We start from the raw sequence: 22,519 nt of genomic DNA on the forward strand, positions 1-22,519 counted from the left end.
AAGGAAAAGTCCTGGCAGCGAAGGGGTTAAACATTGGCAGCGGGGGTTAAACACCTCGTTTGAATCTGTGTTGCTGTGAGCCCTCGCGCATGCGCAACATCGCGCTGGGGGAGCGGAGACGGGCACCCGAGCTGAAACATTCAGCAAGCAGCTGAATGAACAAGCACCCTCTGACGTAGGGGGTGCAGATTCGGACGGGGGAGCGTCAAGCGTCAGTACACCGGCACTTTTTTCCCTCCCAATTAAAGCTCTGATCCCAATTCAATATGGCCGCTTACAAGCTGTGCCTGAGCCGAACGCGCTTTTTATAAAAAAATCATGTTTTCGGAATTGTGTGTCTCTCTGTATGGGTGATAGCGAGCAACTCGCGTTCATTAGACAACCGGTTTGACGCAATAATCTCGTAATTTGTAGTTCTTCTAATTCAGAAAGTTTGAATCTTAACCCGGATTGTGTATTTGAGTTGGTGTGGTCCTTCTGGTCCTCTTTCTATGACAACGAATGTTATCGCTCTCTCTTGCCTCGTCGCTGTCAAAGACGTAGAGAGGGGACTGCAACTCCAGAGCTTTGTAGCCTTGCTCACCTGGGTAGGCAATATTTATGTGGCAAATTCTGTAGCAGACTTGTTCGTCCAATGCGGTCTCTTAGCTATGTCCAAAGAGCTGTGCTGGAGTTCAGCGGCAGCCTCTTTCCGCACGCCATCTGCTTGGGGGATGCGGACAATGATAAGGTGAGTGCTTTAACTGCCAACTTTCATTTTCTTTCAAGTAAGATTTCAGTAGTTTGTGCTCATGTGTGACATTTCAATATTTCAATTATTACATTTGAAGTGATGCCTGGTTACTAGGGTAACATGTCACCAGAACGCCAGTTTTCCAATCCCGGATATTCTTTTTACCAGCAAATAATTTTAGGTGTGTTCTCTGCAATTGGTTGAGTGCACGCACACTTATCTCCCTTTCTAGAACACACGCATTTGTTAAATTAAATCCCAGGCAATGCTGGAATTGTAAGAAAATGACTCCGGTAACCCAGAAATTGGCAACAATGTCAACCGTATCAGAAAATCTTTTCTAGCCTACTTAAATGGTCACAAAGAGGCTACATTTTAAAATATCTTGCAGGGTCAGACACCTGCTGAAGATATCTTTGAGTGTCCAGCAAGTTTGGAAGAATTATAATAGCAGTATGATAACCGGTGGTTGATGCATTTTTGGGAGAGTTCTTGGATTTGTCCACTTAGTTTTAACCCATGAAATAGTATAGAGCAGTGGTCCCAACCTGTGGTCCGGGGACCCCTGAGGTTCCGCAAAGCCTTCTCAGGGGGTCGTCCGCGAGAGCTTAGAAAGTTAAAAAATATTGACAAATTAGGACCCCAGCTTGCACTAATGGCTCAGGCGGGGGTCCCCGGATTCCAAAGATGATTCAGTGGGGATCCCTGGGTTCCATTAATGTTAAAGTGGGGGTCCACAGAAATGAAAAGGTTGGGAACCACTGGTATAGAGGGTTAATGTGTCCTCTGCAAAGCACATCATGCAACATGGAGTTCACAGATTTCTTTTTTTTTTATGTGGATAGGTCGTTTCCAGCTTATAAATTGCAATCCTTCTATTATAGCAAAGTGATCTATTTACTGACATTAGGCGGTTGCATGCAAACTGTAAGTCATTGGTTTAGATCCTTATTGATTTTAATCTGTTGTTATTTTAAGATGGTAAAGAAGGGTTCCTCTGGGGAATTAATAACGTTTTGTTAGTACAGACAACCTCAATCTCTGCATTACGTTTTATATGCAGAATTTGTGTTTTTCCCCACCAATTGACTCTTAAGATAACTCTTACATCAGGCCTTTGTGTCCGCCAGGCAGAAAGTGAATTAAGAAAGCCTCGCTGCCTCCAAGTAGCTGTACCGAGTGAAATGCAAACAATGTGGGGGCGTTACTGAATTGTCCATTGTCAGAAAATGACACCAGGATAAAATCAGCATATTCCTCTGGGTCGCCATTTCTTCACTTGGACGATTGGAAGGTAAACCCTGCCGCACAGGTAATATAATGCATAACCTGACTTTAGATCCAAGTTGTGCTCCTTATAATGAGGAATGCAATAACATTCCGTAAAGTAGCCCCCAACTAACAGATAGCTGGCCATATAGCCTTTAGTGCAACCATCCAAAAGTTAAAGCCCTTTCTGCCCCACGTAATTGTACATTCCAATATGCAAAATGCTCATGGCTAAAATGAAGAAATGGCACAAGGTGTCGCTTACATAGCAGATGGCCACTTAGCTCCTGTGTTCCAGAGACGTACCATACTCACCCTCACATTACATGTAGATTGATGGAGTTTAGCATTTGCTTGCATTACAAATAATAATGTAATGATTTTGTTAACCATCTTAACTCCATAAAATAAACCTTGTGATGAGACTTAGGTAATGTTGGGATGTAGTCTACTGAGTAAGCAGCACAAGACCTGCCTTCGTACCCTGCCCTCTTCATATGTCTGAAATGTTATCCTGGGCCTATCACACACACTCCCTTATTTGGAATGCCTGCATGCAATTCATTTTGGATTGTGTTCTGTAGAAGAAACATCAGTGAGTGGCCAACCTGGCATTGAAAAATAAGGTTGAGAGCAAGTACAAGAACAATTTATGCGAAGTTGTTATACTGTATTAAAGCTGCAGAATAATTTGTTTGGCAGTAGGTAGCAGACATGAAGATGTAGAGTATGTGTGTAATCAGGGCCGGCTTTAGCGTTGGTGGCACCCTGTACGAAAGTCTTTTTTTGTGCCCTCACCCCATGACCACATCTTTGGATTCACTCTCTACCACCCGGCAAATGTGCCCCTCATCTCTTCATAGCCCCCTTTCACATACATTCATTTGTTTTAAAGCACTTGTAAAGGCTGGCTTTACTAATCCACTCAGCTAATTCACATAAAATACATATCTGTTCTTTGCAGCAGGCATATCAACTCTCAGCAGTACTTTATGGCGAGTCAAACCTGCCCTAGACAAAACTCCCATCTCTCTCCGAATCAGGAACATTAATCACAAGAGGTATCTTGCCATTTTAATTGTTTCTTGAAGGCTTGACGCACAATAAATCTTTCAGCAGGTGCTTTTAAATCGCAAGTTTTGTAAGTCCTTGCTAAACCCAGTGCCCCCCTGAGGTCAGCGCCCCCAATCAGGGTCAGCACCCGGTGCGGCCGCACCACCCTAAAGCCAGCCATGTGTGTAATATATTTATTATATAATAAAAGTATCAATTACAATACTTCATATGTTAACATAGAAGAGTAAATTCATTTAAGAAAAACCTTTGAGCATAAAAGATTTAGCGGAGCAATGTCATAATAAAACATAAGCTAAGAAATCACTCAGAAGCATTTACACCAGTAAGATTTTGTAAAGGGGCACAGGTATAATCTAAAAATGGCATACGTTTCCCAGTAAAACTCTTTCTTCTTGGAAAAGCAATACCTAATAAATTCCTTAACAGACTTGAGCCTCGCTAAATGAAATTTGCAAATACTTTTCTCTCAACTCCAAAGGTTATGGGAATAAGGAGATTATATGGCCAGTGGTTTAAGTTTTGAAACTATAGAGTATACATCCTTTTGAGACAAGACACTGAGGGCCTGATTACAACCTTGGCGGATCGAATACTCTGTCACAAACGTGATGGATATCCCGCCCGCCGGTTTACAAGTTCCATATGATATAATGAAATTTGTAATATGGCGCATGGGATCTCCATCACGTTTGTGATGGAGTATCCCATCTGCCAAGGTCGTTATCATGCCTTGAGCCCTCAAAGATGTTAACAAAAATCCAGACATAGTTTACAATGGGGAGAAGCAGAACCAAATTTCATAAAGATGTTATTTCTTTCAAGCAGATCTTATCCAACTTCCTGGTCCTTTTCATGTTGAGTACTAATGAATCATATAGCAAGGGCCGAATGAGGTTGGAGTTTATTGCAGAAATCGATTGTCTGATGGTTCGTCCACCATAGATGTTCAAGAATCTCTTAATAGATTTAGTAATCATACATTTCTTTTGTCTTAGTTAAAATATACTGGATCCATGAAAGTTTGTTATTAATAGTGAGGCTCTGATAATCCTATTTGCTAAGTTTTCTATTCATTTTGCACCTATTGTTCAGGGCAGCTGGTTGAATGGTTGCCAAAGAATATCACGTTAGTTTTCCTGAAGAGACTTATTATTGGTCAATTTGATTTTTATTCAAGTTTCATTGTGCAATGTAATTAAAATGAATAGGTGGTCATTTCCTCATTTTAGTACCTTATCCTTAAATCTACTACAATTTACCAAAAGTAGTGCTGTAGACAGTGTAACAAACAAACAGCAAATTATTTTTATTTGTAACTTTACTAACTAATAGGTTCAGGCCAACAGTATTGTTTGAGTTAGCGCAACCTGCTCAAAATCCGAACAGAGTGAAATGTATCAAATTGCATTCAATTGCCCATGCTTATAATTTATCGAGTAGATATTTTCCACATGGTTTCCAATAACGGTCAAGAAAGGCTATTTAACTATAGTTATGTTTAATCATTTCTTTACCTTTTTTTGTGAATTGGACAAATGATTGCTCCTTTCCACAATGGTGGAATTTGCCCAGTTTATAGCACTTGTGTAAATAATTGACATTATAGTAAGCTCCATAGGTGGGGTTCAGATTTTATTACAAGACCAGAGGCTCGTATTATGCTTCCTTTTCTTGCTTTAATTTCAACAGTAGCCAAGATATCCAACAAAACTACATCTCACATGACCCCATGGGAAGAAATGTCACCAATTAAGTCATAAAGGAACAACCAATAGGGAGAGTTCAAATGTAATAACTGTCTTAACTGCAAGCAACTAATCCTCTTTTCCTGCCGCTTGAAGTCAAGTTTCACTATTTATATGTGCATGCCTTTCATAATTTATTGTTGTGACTTCTATTTCACTATATGGTCTCTTTACTTATGTTAATTGTGGACCGCGCTCCCCAGTCGGGCGCACTGTCCATTTCCTCTTTACGAGCGCTTTCCTCACTGTGCACCATATGTCTCCTGAGGAGATGCGTGTCACTGCTTGCTGCCTAATCGCTTGCCGCTTTACTGCTTGCACTTCTTCTGCGTCCCCTGGTCCTCTGTGGAGAGATGCTTCCTGCAGAGCTCGTTTTCTGCAGCTTACATCGCCGGTCTTTTCCTTTGTAGATGAAGGCGGGCTCAACTCACAAGCTCCGCACACTAGGAAGGAACTAGGGCAACAAGGGCCTTCCTAGCGCGTGGAGCTTGTGGGTTGAGCCCGCCTACATCTACCACTTTCTCATGCGTGTGGGTGTGTCTCTGTCTCTTGAGTACTCCCCTGTCCACACCTCTTGCCTGAATGCGTGTATTAACCCTTCTGAGTCTCTCTCTCTCTCTCTCTAAGAGTGCACGTTCCTTCAATTCAACATAATTTCCAGAAATTCAGATGGAATATATACACAATAGCAATATATTATCGCTGTGTTCTTAATACTTATCTTTTCTTTTCAATCCTATGCTCAAGTGAGCTGTTGTATAACCACACATTAATTGTACCATTAAAGACAGAATTTTATGACAAGACCGGAGGCTCCTACTATGCGTTTCTTTTCTTGCTTTAATAAAACAGCAGCAAGTGAAGAAAACTACAAATCCCATGAGCGCAGAGTAACTAGCCAATGGGAAACAAGTTGTAGTTCGTTTACAATAACCAATGAACATCAATGTATGCTATTATGATGTAACTGGACTGCGAGCAGCCCTCTTTTCTTGCTGCTCGCAGCCAGTTAAGTCCTTTTACTTCATTATTCCATTTTTATTACGTGTTTTTAATTGTATACGTTGTGTTTTATTTATACAACTTTTCGCGCTTACTCGCGCTGCTTAGCTGCATGTATTAACATTGCTTTCTCTCCCAGACGGCAAGTTGCCGCATTTATATTTCCCCTTGTGCTGCCCCTGCGCGCTCTCCCTCGCGCGCACTGCGCTTCTAAGGAACGGTTTTAACCGTTCCTCAGGCGTGGGGCTGTCATTTTCAGCCCGTGCTTGAGGAACAAAGCCTTTTTCCAGCTGCCTCCTTTACCAGAGACGCCTCACAGCCCCACAAGCTTCTTTCTTCATGTCGGCTGACAGTAGGAAGTTTATTTTTTACACCCAGGGGCGGGTTTCTTGGTTTCCTTTCTCCAGTTAACCCTGTAACTCCTGGTTTGGTTACCTATCTCTTGTTACTTCAGTTTCCCATAGTAAATATGGAGTCTGGCAGTTCCACTTCACTTCAGGTTGATCCTGAGGAAGTTTCTGCCATAAAACAGGACATAAATGTGTTTATACAAAACTCTGTCCAACAGGCAGTGAATAGTTCTATAAATAAATTATCCAAAAATCTGGAATCTTCAGTTTTAAAAATGCTCAACAAGTCTATATCAGCCCAGTCTGCAGGGGATTGCAGAAAGTGCCTGTCACCCATTTCACAGTCAAAAAATACACAAAAATTGGTGCTAAAGATTTGTGAGGTTCCCTCACCCATGGCAAAGGATGCGGTTCCTCAAAAGGCTCCGACTAAGGAGAATAAAATTCCAGAAAATTCAACTCATTCACAAAAACGAAAATCCAAAACCAAACACATTATTTCCTCCATACCAGACACCAGTGACGATGTACCTGACGCAGATTCAGATGCTGATCCATCTGACCACGATGATTTTTGTTCTTCGCCTATTTCTAAGAAGCCTAAACTTTCCTCCTCTGAGTCCTTCACTCCCAAACCGCTTCTAGATTGCGAAGGTATACCGATGTTTTATCCCTCTTTCATTTTACACCCCAATTCAACTGAATGGTTCCCAGCCGCTCATGTGGGTGATTATGTGTCGGCCAAACTGTTTTGTCCACTGGATAAGCAAACACGAGCTAAGCTCAGATCAGAGTGTCCACGTCCCCCTCTTGCACATAAATCTTCCATTACGCCTACCATCGACCAACCTATTTTAACATTCTTCACGAAATTTGGCAAAGATCCTCGGAAAGGAATTGATAAAACCTGGTCGTCCTGTCAGGATAAACTGTTGGATGTCATTGGCCCTCTCACCCGTATATTTGATATGGCTGAATCGGCCAGAATCGATGGCTCTTTCATTGATCCCGAAGAACTTTCACTATGGGTTCAAAGGTCTGTCTGCCTTCTTGGAAATGCTAATGCTGCTCTTTCTCAAGAAAGGCGCAAAGGTATTTTACTCAAATTAGACCCTAAACTTGTAAACCTGGCCACAATTCAATCTCAAGTTAAAACAGAGGGTTTACTATTTGGCAACAACTTTATCAAAAAGCTGGGCAAATACATAGCCACTTTTACCTCTCTGGATAAGCCTCAACAGTCTTTAAAGAAAATGTTCAACCAGCGGGTTTTTGCCAGGGCCGGCAGAGGCAGGAGCCGCTTTGCCGGCCGCTCCTACTACAATCAAGGCTCCCGTGGCGCCTACAACACAGCCTACCAGGAATTCAGGCCGCAGTTTTATCCGCAAAGGGCCAGAGGTTTTTGCTCCAGAGGCTTCAGGAATTCCAGAAATACCAATCAAACAGGTAAATCCTTCCTTTTGTCATGTCTCCGTGGGCGGTCGCCTTTGTCATTTTTTCCCAAATTGGTTATTAATCACCTCAGATCCTTGGGTTCTAAACACCATTCAGGGTTATATGATAGAATTCTACTCAACCCCAGTGCAAGCTCTTACTCCTCCTTCCCCACGTGTCTCTACAGATATGTCCTCTCTTATTTCTTCGGAAGTCCAGTCTCTTCTGCAGAAACAAGCCATTGCACTCACTCATCCAGATCCTTCAGGTTTCACCAGCTCCATTTTCTTGGTTCAAAAGAAGAACAAGAAAATGCGACTAGTTATCAATCTCAAGTTCTTCAACCAGTTTGTTGTTTACCGCCATTTCAAGATGGAAACCATCCTCCATCTCAGAGACTCTATTCTTCAGAACGATTGGATGGTTCGCTTGGATTTACAGGACGCTTATTTGGTCGTCCCGATCAACCAAGAACACAGGAAGTTCCTCCAATTCCAGTGACTCGACCAATTCTTTCACTTTACATCTCTACCTTTCGGTCTCTCTTCAGCTCCATGGTGTTTCACCAAACTCATGAAGCCAGTAGTAGCGTGGCTCAGGGTGTAAGACTTCTCATTTATCTGGACGATATTCTCCTCATGAGTCAATCGCCACAATCACTTATAACTCACCTCAATGTAACCTGTGCTCTTCTATCAGACTTGGGTTTCATCATCAACAAAGAGAAATCTCTTCTTCTCCCTACCCAAAGTATAGAATTCTTAGGTTTCCAAATAAATTCAATTTTGGCCACCCTGCTACTTCCTTCTGCAAAAATAAAATCTATAAAGTCAGAGATTCTTCAATTATTACGTCACTCGTCCATTTCCCTAAGAACTCTCGCCCGCATCGTCGGTCTTCTTTCCTCTTCCATACAAGCAATATTTCCAGGTCCCTTACATTACCGGACCCTTCAGCGTTTAAAGATTCAACATTTACGCAAAGGGCTTTCTTAAGCAGACACTATTCCTCTGGATCACGATTCTCGTACAGAACTGCAATGGTGGATAGACCATTTGGATGCCTGGAACGGAAGAAATATCTTTCCATCAGCCCCAGATCTTGTATTAGAGTCAGATGCAAGCCTAACAGGCTTGGGGGCCCGTTATGGTCCAATCTCGACTGGAGGTTCATGGTCGTTAGAGGAGTCCAGATTGCATATCAATTGTTTAGAGATGCTTCCAGACTCCTTTGCAATCAGAAGCCTTGCAAAGAACAAGGTCCGTTGCGCTATCCTACTTAGGATGGACAATATTTCGGCAGTCCCCTACATAAACCATCTAGGAGGCACAAGATCCAAACCTCTAGCAGAATTAGCAAAGAGCTTTTGGGAATTCTGCCTTGCAAACCAAATTTCGGTTCATGCAGAGTATCTTCCAGGAACCCTCAACTCCATCGTCGATTGGCACTCTTGTCATCTCCACGACTCAATCGATTGGAAGCTCCATCCTGCGATCTTTCATTTTCCTCAGAACAAATGGGGCCCCTTTACGATCGATTTGTTCGCGTCTCTCCTCAGTTCGCAACTCCCTCAATTTTACAGTTGGCGTCCGGATCTTTTGGCTCTGGCCTCTGATGCATTTCTTCAAGACTGGTCCAAGTCCCTCTCTTACGCTTTTCCCCCCTTCGTTATGATCAGCAGGGTGCTAGCTCAGGTTCGACGTCAGCAAGCCACTTTAATTCTTATTGCTCCATTCTGGCAATCCCAGATTTGGTTTCCGACACTTCTGGAACTAGCTATAGATTTTCCTTTCCTCATTCCTACTTTCCCAGATCTCCTATTGGACCCTCTACAACGCCCTCACAACCTTGTTTTGGACAACCTTCTTTCTCTTTCAGCTTGGAAAATTTTGGGAATTCCCAATTTTTCCCTCTCATTTAGTCACAGGCTTCGGAATATATCAGACAGTCCTGGGCTCCTGGGACACGAAAAGCCTACAAGTCAGCTTGGGCTTTATGGCATAGCTGGTGTCTGGGAAAACACATCGATTCCCTTTCAGCAGATGTCACCTTTATGGTGAATTTTCTTGCCGCCGAGGCTAGTAAGGGCAAAGCCTTTCGTACTATTAATTTGTACAGGTCAGCCATCTCTTCTAACCACCAGTTCATCAATGGAAAGCCAGTGGGTGAACACCCGCTCATTTGCCGCCTTTTAAAGGGAGTAAAGTTTTCTAATCCACCGTTACCTAAATACAGATTCTTGTGGGATGTTAATGTAGTTCTAAATTTCTTTCTCTCATGGCCCGACAATTCTTCCCTTACTCTGAAGATGTTATCAGCCAAGCTCACTATGTTGTTGTGTCTTATTTCCATTAAACGTCTTTCTGATGTCAAAGCTTTAGATATTTCCTCTAGACAGTTTACTCCTTCTGGTGTGTTATTTACTGTGTCTCGTAGAACAAAAACAAATTTACAGTCTGTTTTTTTACCCATATTTTCCGGATCATCCCAAATTATTTGTAGCACAATGTTTAAACGCTTATGAGTAGATGACTGCTCATCTAAGAACATACTCAATTCATCAACTCCTTACTTCCTTCAGGAAGCCTTTATAAGCCTGTGTCTTTGGCTACTTTGGCCCGCTGGGTTAAATGGATTATGTCTTTGGCAGGGACCGATACCTCCAGATTTGGAGCACACTCTTCCAGAGGCGCTATGGCATCTAAAGCCTTTGGGACGGGTTCCCGACTTGAGGACATTCTTAGATCCGCAGATTGGTCTAATGATAATGTGTTTTTATTGTAAACCTGTGGATAATGTTTCTACGAATGTCATTAATTTGTTTTGAACAAGCATAATAGGAGCCTCCGCTCTTGTCATAAAATGTAGATTTTCCTAGTTTTTATGACGGAAAGTCTTAATTTTATTAAAGACACGGAGGCGAATATTATCCCACCCTTATTCTAAGTAACCATTGACTGTTTTCTATTTCTCCCATCCCTTCAGTGTCAACATCATCTGTTCAACCTGCCACTTAAGTCATTGCTTCATGGTGTGGATGCTCCATCAACGTCTACTCTTTCTCCTTATCCACTCCTTGGTTTGGCGGACCACCAGTGTGCTTCTCTTCCTCAACAGTTTCCTGGACTTATGAACTTTTGCTCCGAATTGTTATCCTTTATTATGGCTGTTCTTACTTTGGCTTATATTTTCCCTTTATTTCGTGCCAGCTGAATTTTTAAGCGCAAGAAAAGAGGGCTGTTCGCAGTCCAGTTACGTCATAATAGCATACATTGATGTTCATTGGTTATTGTAAACGAACTACAATTTGTTTCCCATTGGCTAGTTTCTCTGCGCTCATAGGATTTGTAGTTTTCTTCACTTGCTGCTGTTTTATGAAAGCAAGAAAAGAAACACATAATACTCACCTCCGTGTCTTTAATAAAATTAAGACTTTCCGTCATTAAAACTAGGAAAATCTACATTCTCAACAGGTTTCTATGTCATGTGACATATAATGTAAACATTTTAACTTGCCTTGCGCCACCCAACTGTCTCTCTATGCCAGATCTAAACATACCACCACCCACACATTAAAACACGTACACCTAAAAGTGCAACAATAACATATCATAAAACCAACCAGAGATCCAAATATCCATTTATCTTCTTTTATTTGTTTAATCCAAGTTTCACTGGAGTTCAATCCCAAGGGACTAAGGGCCATATGTACGAACACTTTTTCCCATAGACACAGAATGGGGAAAAACCTTTGCTACATCTGGCCCTTAGAGTATTAAACCTAATTATCAGTTTAAACTCTAATATCCATAACTTTTTCTGTCTGTTTCCCCCACGTGTATTTGGTTTAATCTGATCAATAACCACAAAGCTAAGCAATATTTCATCTCCTTTGTGTATTTCATGAAAGTGCCTAGCCACATGGTAATTATGGTCACAGTTATGAATTGCTCTTAGATGTTCCAAAACTCTCTTTTTTGGCTTATGTATCGTACTCCCTACATAGATCTTATTGCAAGGACACCTCAAACAGTATACACAAAAGTCCGTATTACAGTGATCATGGCCCTTGATCTGATGGATCCTATGTCCGTTATCAATTGTCACATTAATGCAATTAACACTGTATTTGCAGGCTTTACACCGAGTGTAACAGTATAATCCAGCCGGATTACCTAAAAATGATCTTGTGACCTGCGTGCTTGTCACTAAGTTCTGACTCAAATTGTCTCTTAAAGACCTGCCCTTACGAAAGGTCACCAGTGGCGTATTGGTAATGTGAGTGTTTAGGATGGGATCCGTCAGCAGGATGTGCCAACTTTTAGTAAGAATCTGTCTCATTGATTGTGCCTGATTTATTGTATAAATCTTAAACCCTCATCCGGTTTGTGTTCGTCATATGTCTTATACAAAAGATCCTCTCTCCTGATGTTATCTACCTTACTTTTGGCCTGCAAGATAGTCTTATTACTTTATCCCCTTTCTCTAACTCTTTTACATATTATCATACTTTAATGTTGAGAATCTTCCCATGTACTACATATCCGTCTAGCTCTTAATAGTTCTCCATAAGGGATACTCTCTATCAGTCTAGGTGGATGTACACTCCTAGCATTGAGTAAACTGTTCCCTGCAGTGGCTTTCCTGTGTAACCTGGTGCTTAAGGTGTCCTCATGAACTATGACCTCTCCATCTAAAAATTGGATTTGTTTATTACTGTGTTGCTCGCTCAATTGTAAATTATATTCATTGTCATTCAGGGCCGCTACAAAAAGTATTGCGGACCGTTCATCACCTTTCCAAATCACAAATATGTCAATAATATACCAACACCACATCACTACTTTGTCCTCCAAGTCTGATAAATTTGTGGATATCTGCTCCTCCCACTAGCCCATGAACAAATTTGCATAGCTGAGCGCAAAGCAAGTACCCATTGCTGTCCCCTGTACTTGTCTGTATACTTGATTATCAAACAAGAAGAAATTGTTTTTGAGGCCGTAACTGATCATATCACAAACCATAACAAAAATTAGATTTATCTTGCTCTCATATAGTGTCTAACCGCTGCTAGCCCTAAATCATGTTGAATACATGTGTAGAGACTCGTAACATCCAATGTTAGGATCAAATAATCATCCTCCCATTTCAGACCATCAATAAATTTAATAAAATTGAGTCGTATCCTTAGCAGAGTGCCACAAAAGCATCCTCTTTGTTTCTCCCTCAACAAAAAGTTAATCAAATAAAACATGAACTTCAGCAAGTACTCAACCTTTCAATATTATCTCTCCTGTCCGTCACAGGGATTGTGGGCCTTTTAGCCTCTTCTATCCAAGCTATCTTTCTGGGTCCTCTACATTACAGAGCCCTACAAAGATTGAAGATTCAACATCTTCGCAGAGGACTTCTTTACTCAGACATGATCCATTTAGACCAGGAATCACAAGCAGAACTGCAATGGTGGCTAGATCATTTGGATGTCTGGAACGGGAGAGATATTTTCTTTACAGCCCCAGATCTAGTATTAGAATCCTATGCAAGTCGAATAGGTTGGGGCGCAAGGTATGTCAACATTTGGACTGGAGGCGTATGGTCAGACAAGGAGTCCTCACTGTACATACGTTGTTTAGAGATGCTTGCAGGCTCCTTTGCTCTTCAGACATTTGCAAAAGACAAGGTAAGTTGTTCAGTTCTTTTAAGAATGGACAACCTGTCCACAGTAAAATACATCAATCATCTTTGAGGAAAGAAGCCAAAACTATTAGCAGATCTAGCCAAAAGCTTTTGGGAGTTCTGTATATATCGGAAACCGTTGGTCCAAACTCAGTATCTTCCAGGGAAAGTGAACACCGTAGCAGATTGGTGCTCCAGACACCTCCAAGATGCCAGCGATTGGTGTCTTCATTCTCCAGTATTCAAAAGCCTTTCTTTGAAATTCGGCATCATGTCAGTAGAATTGTTCGCCTCTCATTTGAATTCACATCTTCCCAAATTTTACAGTTGGAGACCAGATCCTCAGGCTCGAGCAACAGCCGCTTTTCTCCAAGATTGGTCTCTTCACCTCAATTCTGCCTTTCCTCCGTTCGTGATGATAGCCAGGGTCTTGGCTCAAGTTCGCTGTCAGCGTGCTTTGCTGGTTCAAGTAACCTGCTTTTGGCAAAACCAGTCTTGATTTCCCTCCAGGGATGTGGAATTCCTATCCCCCGACACCCGGGACATCTTGTTTGGGGTCAAGGGCAACAGGTTTTCATGTTTACTTTGTCCTTGAGACAAGTAGGCCCAACCCTCTGCAGCACAAACCCTTTGGCTGCCAGTTTACAGAGAGTGGAACTCTCTGCAATTGATGTAATGTGTTTCCAAAAGATAATGCTGTTCGAACTTGTATTTATGGTTCATTATTTGAAAGCCTTCATTATGAGGGTGAGTGCTGTACATAAATATTTTAAGGTCACACTTCACTACTGACGTTGGTTCCAGTACAAAAAAACAAAAACGTGTACACACGTGTTTGAAAAGTTTAGGCTATGAGGCTAGGTATAATGCTCCCAGAATGCTCTCTGATTAGATGCAAATGTTTGCAGAAGCTTGTAAGCAAGAGAGAAGAGTCTTTGCTTTTAAAATAAAATGTTCAGAAAAAATGCAAGTAGGGAAAAAGTTTCGCTACCATTAAATTTTAGGTGCTATTTCTTTGAAGTGTCATTTAGTAAAATGTGTTGATGCATGCTAGTATTTCCCCAAAATATTTCTAATGGAAAATCAGTGTAGCCATTTTCAACACGATTATGTGAAGCATGAAAATAAACACTGAAAAAAGTCAACTGATCCGACATATTTTTGTAAGTCTTTTAGTTTCATCAATGCATGTCTTGTTTTGACATGGCTTTTGTAACATTTTATTGTTGTGAGAGCTACCAGGCCCTCAACATTGTAACAAATACTGGCAAAAACCCCCCCAAAAGATTTTGAACTCTAAAAGCACACGTTGCCACCAGTGGCATAACAAAGGCCCCGCAGCCGCCCTCCAGGGGACCCCTTCAGCACAGCACCTGCCCTGAGTGAGTCTGAAGAGGGGGCTCCTCCATGTTCTTTGCAAAGGGGCACCCTCCAGTTTCGTTACGTCACTGATTGCCGCTGTAGTTCCTGACACTGAACAAAACTACTTTGTGTGCCAATACGCTCCTTGTGGAAGAGCAGAATGCGATCACTCACAGTAAAGCCAGCCGATAGAGAGAGAAATAGAAGTTTAATAAAAACAAAATGTCTTTGTTAACACCAGACCTAATTAGGGACCAAGACCCATATATAGGTAGCTTGTTGCATGTCGCAAACAGCGAATTTCGCTGTTTGCGACGTGCAAAAAGCACATCGCGATGCACAAACCCAGTTTTGTGATTCGGTAACCTGGTTACTGAATCGCAAAACGGGTTTGCGACTCGCAATTAGGAAGGGGTGTTCCCTTCCTAATTGCGACTCGCAGTGCAATGTAGGATTGTTTTGTGACCGCGGGTGCAAACCAATCGCAGTTTGCACCCATTTCAAATGGGTGCTAACCCATTCGCAAAAGGGAAGGGGTCCCCATGGGACCCCTTCCCCGTTGTGAATGTCACTGTAAACATTTTTTCAGAGCAGGCAGTGGTCCTGTGGACCACTGCCTGCTCTGAAAAAATGAAACGAAAACATTTCATTTTTCGTTTTTGTAATGCATGTTGTTTTCCTTTAAGGAAAACGGGCTGCATTACAAAAAAAAAACTGCTTTATTGAAAAGCAGTCACAGACATGGTGGTCTGCTGTCTCCAGCAGGCCACCATCCCTGTGAGGGCCGCCATTCGCAAGGGGGTCGCAAATTGCAACCCACCTCATGATTATTCATGAGGTGGGCATTTGCGACCCCCTTGCGAATCGCAGATGGTGTCAGGGACACCATCCTACATTCGGATTTGCGACTCGCAAATCTGAACCTACCTACATGTGGCCCCAAAATCTTAAAGAAAGTCACAAAAGTGCACCCACGGTATATGTCTTTGAATTAGTGGCTTTCAAGAGAAGTATACCAGGAAATCGTACCCCAATAAAATATTTATGAACTGTATTTTAGCATGGGTAAATACGCATGTGTAGATTTGCTCATGTGAAAATCTATTGAGCATTTGCAAGTTCATTTCCCCTCAAGCCACTTTCTTCCCAACCCTGGAAGAAGTGCTAATTCTGCCATTGTCAGGAGTAAATTTCCAACCTTTCTTTTATGGGAAAATATTGGAGAGAAGCTGGTGAAAATCTTTAAAACATGCAGGTTAGTAGGTTTGCAGACTCAAAGGCATTCCAGCCCTGGAACTATTGCTTACTGCTTCCTCCAGCCCCAGTATGCAGATCTGCAGAAAGGTGGCAAAATAAGGAAATTGCTACAGTAGGGATTGAAACTGCAAGTATTCAAGCCCTGGCATAATCAGAGAGGCTATTATCAGAGCTCTTACATAATGAGATTGCTGCCATAATTTGTCGCCACAATTCATGGCACCAGAGGGACAAGCAGATCTTTTTACAGGACAAGTAGATTTGAGAAGCAACCTGTCCCCTGGGCAAGTAGATATTTTAATAAATTCCACACCCCTGCCCTCTGTTCTGGAATTGTCAACCGATTTCCCAATTCTAATTCCAACCTTTCCCTGACTTCTTCTCAACCCCGAGGGCCTTCCTCAAGACATGATTCTCAATCATTCACTAACTCTAGTGGCATGGAAAATTTCGGGTCAGCCTGGAGAACCCCTGAAATTTCTGAAGAAGCTGCTCAATACATCTGCCACTCTTGGGCTCCAGGAACGACAAAAGTTTATAAGTCCGCGTGGCTGGTATATGGACAGGAATTCAGATCTCTTTTCAGCCGAAGTGACTTGAATATTCATTTTTTTGCCACCTTAGCTTCTCAGAGTAAGGCATACAGAACAGTAAATTACTTACAGATCTGCTATTTCTGCAGAACATATTCGAGTGGATGGAAAGCCAGTTCGTGAACATCCTTTGATTTGTCGTCTTTTGAAGGGAGTAAGATTTTCCAATCCTCCTACTCCAAAGTATAATCATATGTGAGATGTTAATTTAATTTTGAATTTGTTCATTTCTTACTCTTGAATACCTTTCAGCAAAATTAACAATGTTGTTTTGTTTAGTATCATTAAAGCGAGTATCTGATGTTAGAACTCTAGATGTATCATAAGTACAATTTCTCCTACTGGGGTGTCTTTAAAAATTCATAGAAGAACAAAAACAAATTTGTGGTGGTGCACTGTCCCTCTTTTCCTTTCCATCCTAAACTCTGCGTAGGAAATTGTTTAAAAGTATATATTGCAAAGACTACAGATTTGAGAACGTCCTCCTCTCTCTCCAATTGATAATTTACTTCTTGAAACCATTCAAACCTGTGTCTTCCTCTGCCCTTGCCCATTGGGTTAAATGGACTATGTCCCTTATAGGTAATGACACCACTTCTTTTGGAGCCCACTCCATTAGCGGGGCTATGGCTTCTAAAGCTGTCTTGGTGAGTGCTTGGTTGGAGGACATCCTCAGATCGGCCAATTGGTCTAATGTTTCCACTTTCAGAACTTTTTATTTATAAACCAATTTCTATTGTTTCTGACTCTGTTATTAATATGCTTTAAACAAACACAATAAGAGCCTCCAATCTTGTAATAATACAGATTTTCCTAGCTTTAGTAAAGAAAATTCTAGATTCTGTTAAAGACACAGAGGCAGGTATTATCCCACCACTTCTCTTTGATAGCTCTCCCTATTCTGTTTTTCAGTGCTGATTCCCCCTGCGCCCTCTATTTATCATAACGATATTTATCATTCTACCAAGTTCCTCCCACAGGATCTCTATACATCAGCAAGTCTACATGAATGGCGTCTTCTATCTTCCTGGCAGCTCGTGGAGCAGTTGAACACCTTTTCAACTTCATTATTAGTTTTCACTAAAGACTGTTTAACTCTTTTTCTGGCTGTTTCAATTGTTCTTGGTATTATTCCACTGTTCCGTTATTCTTGAAATGCTCTCGCAAAAAAAGAGGATTTGTTGCTTGCAGTTAAGACAGTTATTGCACTTGTACTCTCACCCTTTTGGTTGTTCGTTTATAACTTCATTGTTGACTTATTTCTTTCTATGAGTTCATAGGAGATGTAGTTTTGTTGTGGTATCTTGGCTGCTGTTGAAATTAAAGCAAGAAAAGGAAGAATAATACTCGTCGCTGTGTCTTTAATAAAATCTAGACTTTCCTGTAAAACCTGTATTTTACTTCAATGTCGATGGGTAGCCGTTGAGAACTGCTGCTCATGATGATTAACATTTTTTAATCAGTCATAATGTCATCTTGCGATGCGTTGTTTTTGAGTAGTTTAGCGTTTGATTTGATGTGCTAGTATTACTTGAATAAAAAACCTTGCTATGCTCTTTCCACATTTCACCTGGTATGAAATAAATTACTTGATGCTTTCTATGCCTCGGTTCCGTGGCCAATCAAAGACCAAAGTTCATTAATATTGTTTAATGTGATTACCCGAATTAGCTTGGTCCATGCTGTTTCTTGATGTCTCATCCTTATTTCCTTTATTGTCGCCTACATTGCGACTTTTCATTTTTAATAAAAAGATCTTGTGATGAACGCAGTTTCCTCTTATGATATTGCCTTGATTTCAAATACTGTCTTTTTGCAAAAGTGATAGAATGGTCAGTAGCATTTTGATGCACATTACACCTTACAATACTGAGTCTATTGCCAGAATTTGTGAAAGCCTATTGTAAAATACAGTTTAACTGTGTTTCCCAATTATTAAGTAATTGAATTTCGTAAGTCGAGATGTTATGAACTTTCGGTTAATCTATTATAATTTTGATATAGTTGTAACAAATGTAGGTCTTGCAGGTTGATCATGCAGTAGTCTTTCGTGCAATGTATGGTAACCCAAATCAAAAAGAAGGTTAGAGAAATAATTTCGACCTATCTTTGATTAAAGTTGGTGGAATGTAGATCTTTACCAGCAGTAGATGAATTTGGTTCCTGGTACCCAAAAGGGCTGTAAGCATATAGTTTAATCTTAAATTAATTTTACCACTGTTCAACATAGGATGTTGCTTAGTAAAGGTAATAGTCCGCCCCTTGAATATGTGTGTGTGTTTTTTTTTTTTTTTTTTTTTTTTTTTTTTTTTTAGGCCTGAATTTCATGTGAATGAAATTTTGATAATTTATCATTCATATTTCTTTTCTTTTGTTTTATTTGTTAATGATTTATAGAACAACAACAATAAACAATCTGTAGCAGATAATTATGGTGGCAATAAGACATACAGTTTTCATACGTTACATGTCAACGTAATGCCCCTCATACAATGCTTAACTTAGTTATAATAGGCCGAATCGTCAGAAAATATCTGCTTGGAACCATGGTATTAGTTTATCCTGAGCACATTTTCAGTGTGTTTTTCAAGTCTTATTTAAGTTTACATGGTAACTCTTGGTTGTTTGTGATCCAGGGTAATTGTAGATTCTTGTGCAACGCCTGCCGTGTCTCTATAGTTTCCATTGGAGACAAATCATATGATGATTAATGAAAAATATTATTAGATTTTCATTGCTGAAGTCTATATGTCGTTTGATGGCTGTGATGTTCCAGGAACCAGTCACACATTCATTCAGTTGGAATGTGTTTATACTTAAGCTACTGTTACAAATGAAGTCCAGTGCTGAAACCCAAGTTATGGTACTGAATTTGTCAACATAAATGGAAAGATTTACATTATTGTTTATATCAATAGGGCCCTTGAAGTAGTAGTTTTTTTTATTCAGTGATTGAAATGAAGAAATGTGGTTAAGCCACTGGTCTGAACATCTTAATATGTGTTTATATTTTGATCTGCCCTAAATAGCCAGATTACAGTGTTCATTGTCCATGCTGTTTGTGTAACCGCTCCATCTGGGCTAACACATCAGATAAATCTGATGCTAGTTAAACTGCTAGAATCTATGATTTCATTTCAGGGAAATAATTTAGTATTTTCAGAATGTTCTGCCAGTTCAAGATGTCACGGCTCCCCTCAGATTTATAACTTGGGCTTAGATCTAAAATGGCATATTGAACATTAGGTCCATTTTATGGCAGTTTTTAAATCTTTACAATGTTCCAATCTAGCCGCAGGAACAGTATTAGGATCACACAAGGAGCCATGTGAAACGCTAATTGCCTCAAATTTTATGTTTCCCTTCTTAAGAATTTCGGCTAGGCTCAAATCACCTTTTTTGTTGTTTGTTCTGCTGAAGCGCCATCTAGAATTGCTATAATTGAGCTGGTGGTCTGTGCACAAGAATACATCCCAGCAAGATGGGCAAGTCCATCAAATATATGTTAGCTAAAATGTAAGGGATCAATTCTAACCAGGTCAATCTGCATTGTGAAATTATCCAGCCCTGATCTATTTATCAAATTCTTTGGGTTATTTGTCCCTGCTTGGTTGTAGCTACAAGATGAGTGAGTAAAAGTTGTTGTATGTGAGGTTTTGTGCCTTAACTGAATATCTGTGATTTCCCGAAGTCCTTGATGGAGTGAACTGTATTCTCTTCGTCCTACCTGATTTAATATTGAATAGTGACTTTTTTTTTTGCAGTTGTGTATTTGTGGCTTCCGAGGTAATTGACAAAGTGTGGCCAGACTGAGTTTTTCTTCATTGTTTTCTTGATGTGTGATAATGTATGGCTGAAATCTTTCACTTGATACTCCTGTGCCAGAGTGAATTCCAGTGACCCAATTAAGATTGTCATTCTTTAAGAAGTTAGGTGGCCTGGAGATGCATCGGCGGTCTGTTCTTCACCTGGGGTGGCATCGTGCTGGCAGAGAACACATCTGGCGACCCTGCAGCCTTGTAGCCTGGTGTCAGCTGCTGGAGGCCATGTTGCAGACTATCTGGCCATTTCCTAGGGTCGGGAGGAGCTCCCTGGCATACAGCACAGAGAGATATAGCAGTGGCGAGTGGCCATCTCCCTGCTACAGGTTGGAGCAGAGGAACAGCTGCCGGTCAAGACTGATGCCCAAGTGCAGCAAAACGGGCCGGCTCGGCCAGCACGATGACAGTCAGTGAGACAGGTGAGGTGGGCACTATGATCTTGGCGACCTTACCGGACCGTGGTGGTTACAGCACTTATAGGGCCAGGAGGCTGAGCTGCAGTGCGGGACCTGGTTGGTCCTCCTCTCCCGGCATAGGGACCGGTGGCCATGCTAGGCAGCGGGCAGTGTTGGAAGAGGCAAGGGATAACGGCAAGTCAACAATTCGAGATGCGCTGGCCTTGGGTCATATGCCATGGCATCCTCTAATATCCCTGAAAGGCCACAGTTTCCTGCAATATTGCCTTGAGACCTGGTGCCCTTTCAGAACTCAGCCAGGAGTTTGTGGCTGTGCGTTAGAGCACAGGCCTGGTAGCACACAGTGGACTAGCTCTCATTACAGGATCAATTTCAGCTCATACCTGTGGGTTCAGTGGCTGAAATGGCCCTAAAGAACCACACCGCACAGTCAGAGGGGTGGTGGACATGGAGGCAGAGGTAGCTAAGGTGAGTTGTGGTGCGCCTCGCCAGTAGTGCCCTTGCCCTGTTCCCCGGACTTGATGGGCCACTGAGCCCCAGATACTGGTCCACCGCTGCTGGAACCATCCTGAAATGAGACTCCTGCTGCCTGGGAGTGCCCTAAGCAGTAGCATCTCATCCATGTGGGGAGCCGTTTGATGTGGCCAAAGACACACCTTTGCAGCCCTCTGTGCAAGGCAAGATTGATAAATATACAAAGCCCAACGTCTGTGGCAGAACCCTTGTCTTCATCAGCAGGCACCTGGGGGGAGGGGCAGCCCGGCTCCAGACAATTATGGACCTTTGAACATCAGTGGAGGGGAGGATCGGAGAACTCCGAGTTAATCTCTCCCTGACACCTCAAGACCTACACAACATGGCGGATAATGTGGCTGACCATGAGGACCACCTCTCCACCGTTGGGGGCTGATGGCTTCCTGAAATCCTGCTAATCCTAGGTGACGTCTCTGTGACGAGGTTTGGCTCTGTTGGAGGCGAGGGTGGAGGATGCAGAGGGGTGCTTCAGGAGGAACAACATCCGGATCGTGGGAGTCCCAGAGGGAGAGGAGTGCCCCAATGTGACTGCCTTTGTTGCCTCTTGGCTTCAGACCTGGGTGCCCTGGATGCTGTCTCCCAGTGCTTTATTGTAGAAAGGGCCCGCAGATCGTTGTCAGTGCGCCCCTCCTCCCCTGGGCTCCACAAAAACCCATCATCACAAGCCTATTGAAATATGCAGGCTGTGATGATTCTGCAGGTGTCTTGCTCCCGAGACTCCATACTTTGGCAGAATTGCAAAGTCATGATTTTTCCCAATTACACTCTCCGTGTTCAGCAGCAGCATTGCTCTTATCAGGGGGTAAAGCAGAAACTCTGTGCCCTGGGAGTACAGTATATGCTGCTCTTCCTGGGGCGCCTCAAAGTGCTCTTTGGTGGCTAGTTACTGTTTTTTGATACATCTGAAGCGGTGTTGGAGTGGGCAGAGGCGAAGCCTCGACTGGAACGAGGAAATGTCACGCCAGGGGTGCTGGCCTTCCCAGACTTGGCCACTGCCCCTGAGAGGAGAAAGCTGAGGCCCCGGCACCAGAAGCCGCGCTCCTAATGTGATTCTCAACACTACGGAGCGGCAGATGCCCCAACTCTGCAGGGAGAGTCTGAGGCTGTGCCCCCTCCCTCCCCAGCCCCAGAATCCGACTCTGACATGGGGCAGCCCGATTGGGTACCTCAGCTGGTTACAGCACATTCCTGTTGTTGCCTTGAAATGTACTGTATAACAATGTAACTGTTAATAAGTGTGACACTGATGA

General features: G+C 42.1%; 1 protein-coding gene across 2 annotated transcripts in view; it reads left to right on the plus strand.

The window, feature by feature from the left end:
* Positions 1-294: 294 nt before the first annotated feature.
* Positions 295-22,519, plus strand: part of ITFG2 (integrin alpha FG-GAP repeat containing 2) — a 596,359-nt gene continuing 574,134 nt past the window's right edge. The window contains exon 1 of one of the 2 annotated variants that reach the window (XM_069228155.1): positions 295-730. In XM_069228155.1, the coding sequence (XP_069084256.1) occupies positions 635-730 (96 nt within the window). In that variant the 5' untranslated portion in view covers positions 295-634. The remainder of the gene's footprint in view (positions 731-22,519) is intronic. The other variant, XM_069228154.1, reaches the window with a different exon arrangement.

This window comes from Pleurodeles waltl, chromosome 4_1, assembly GCF_031143425.1.
Source record: "Pleurodeles waltl isolate 20211129_DDA chromosome 4_1, aPleWal1.hap1.20221129, whole genome shotgun sequence".
NCBI classification, from domain to species: domain Eukaryota; kingdom Metazoa; phylum Chordata; class Amphibia; order Caudata; family Salamandridae; genus Pleurodeles; species Pleurodeles waltl.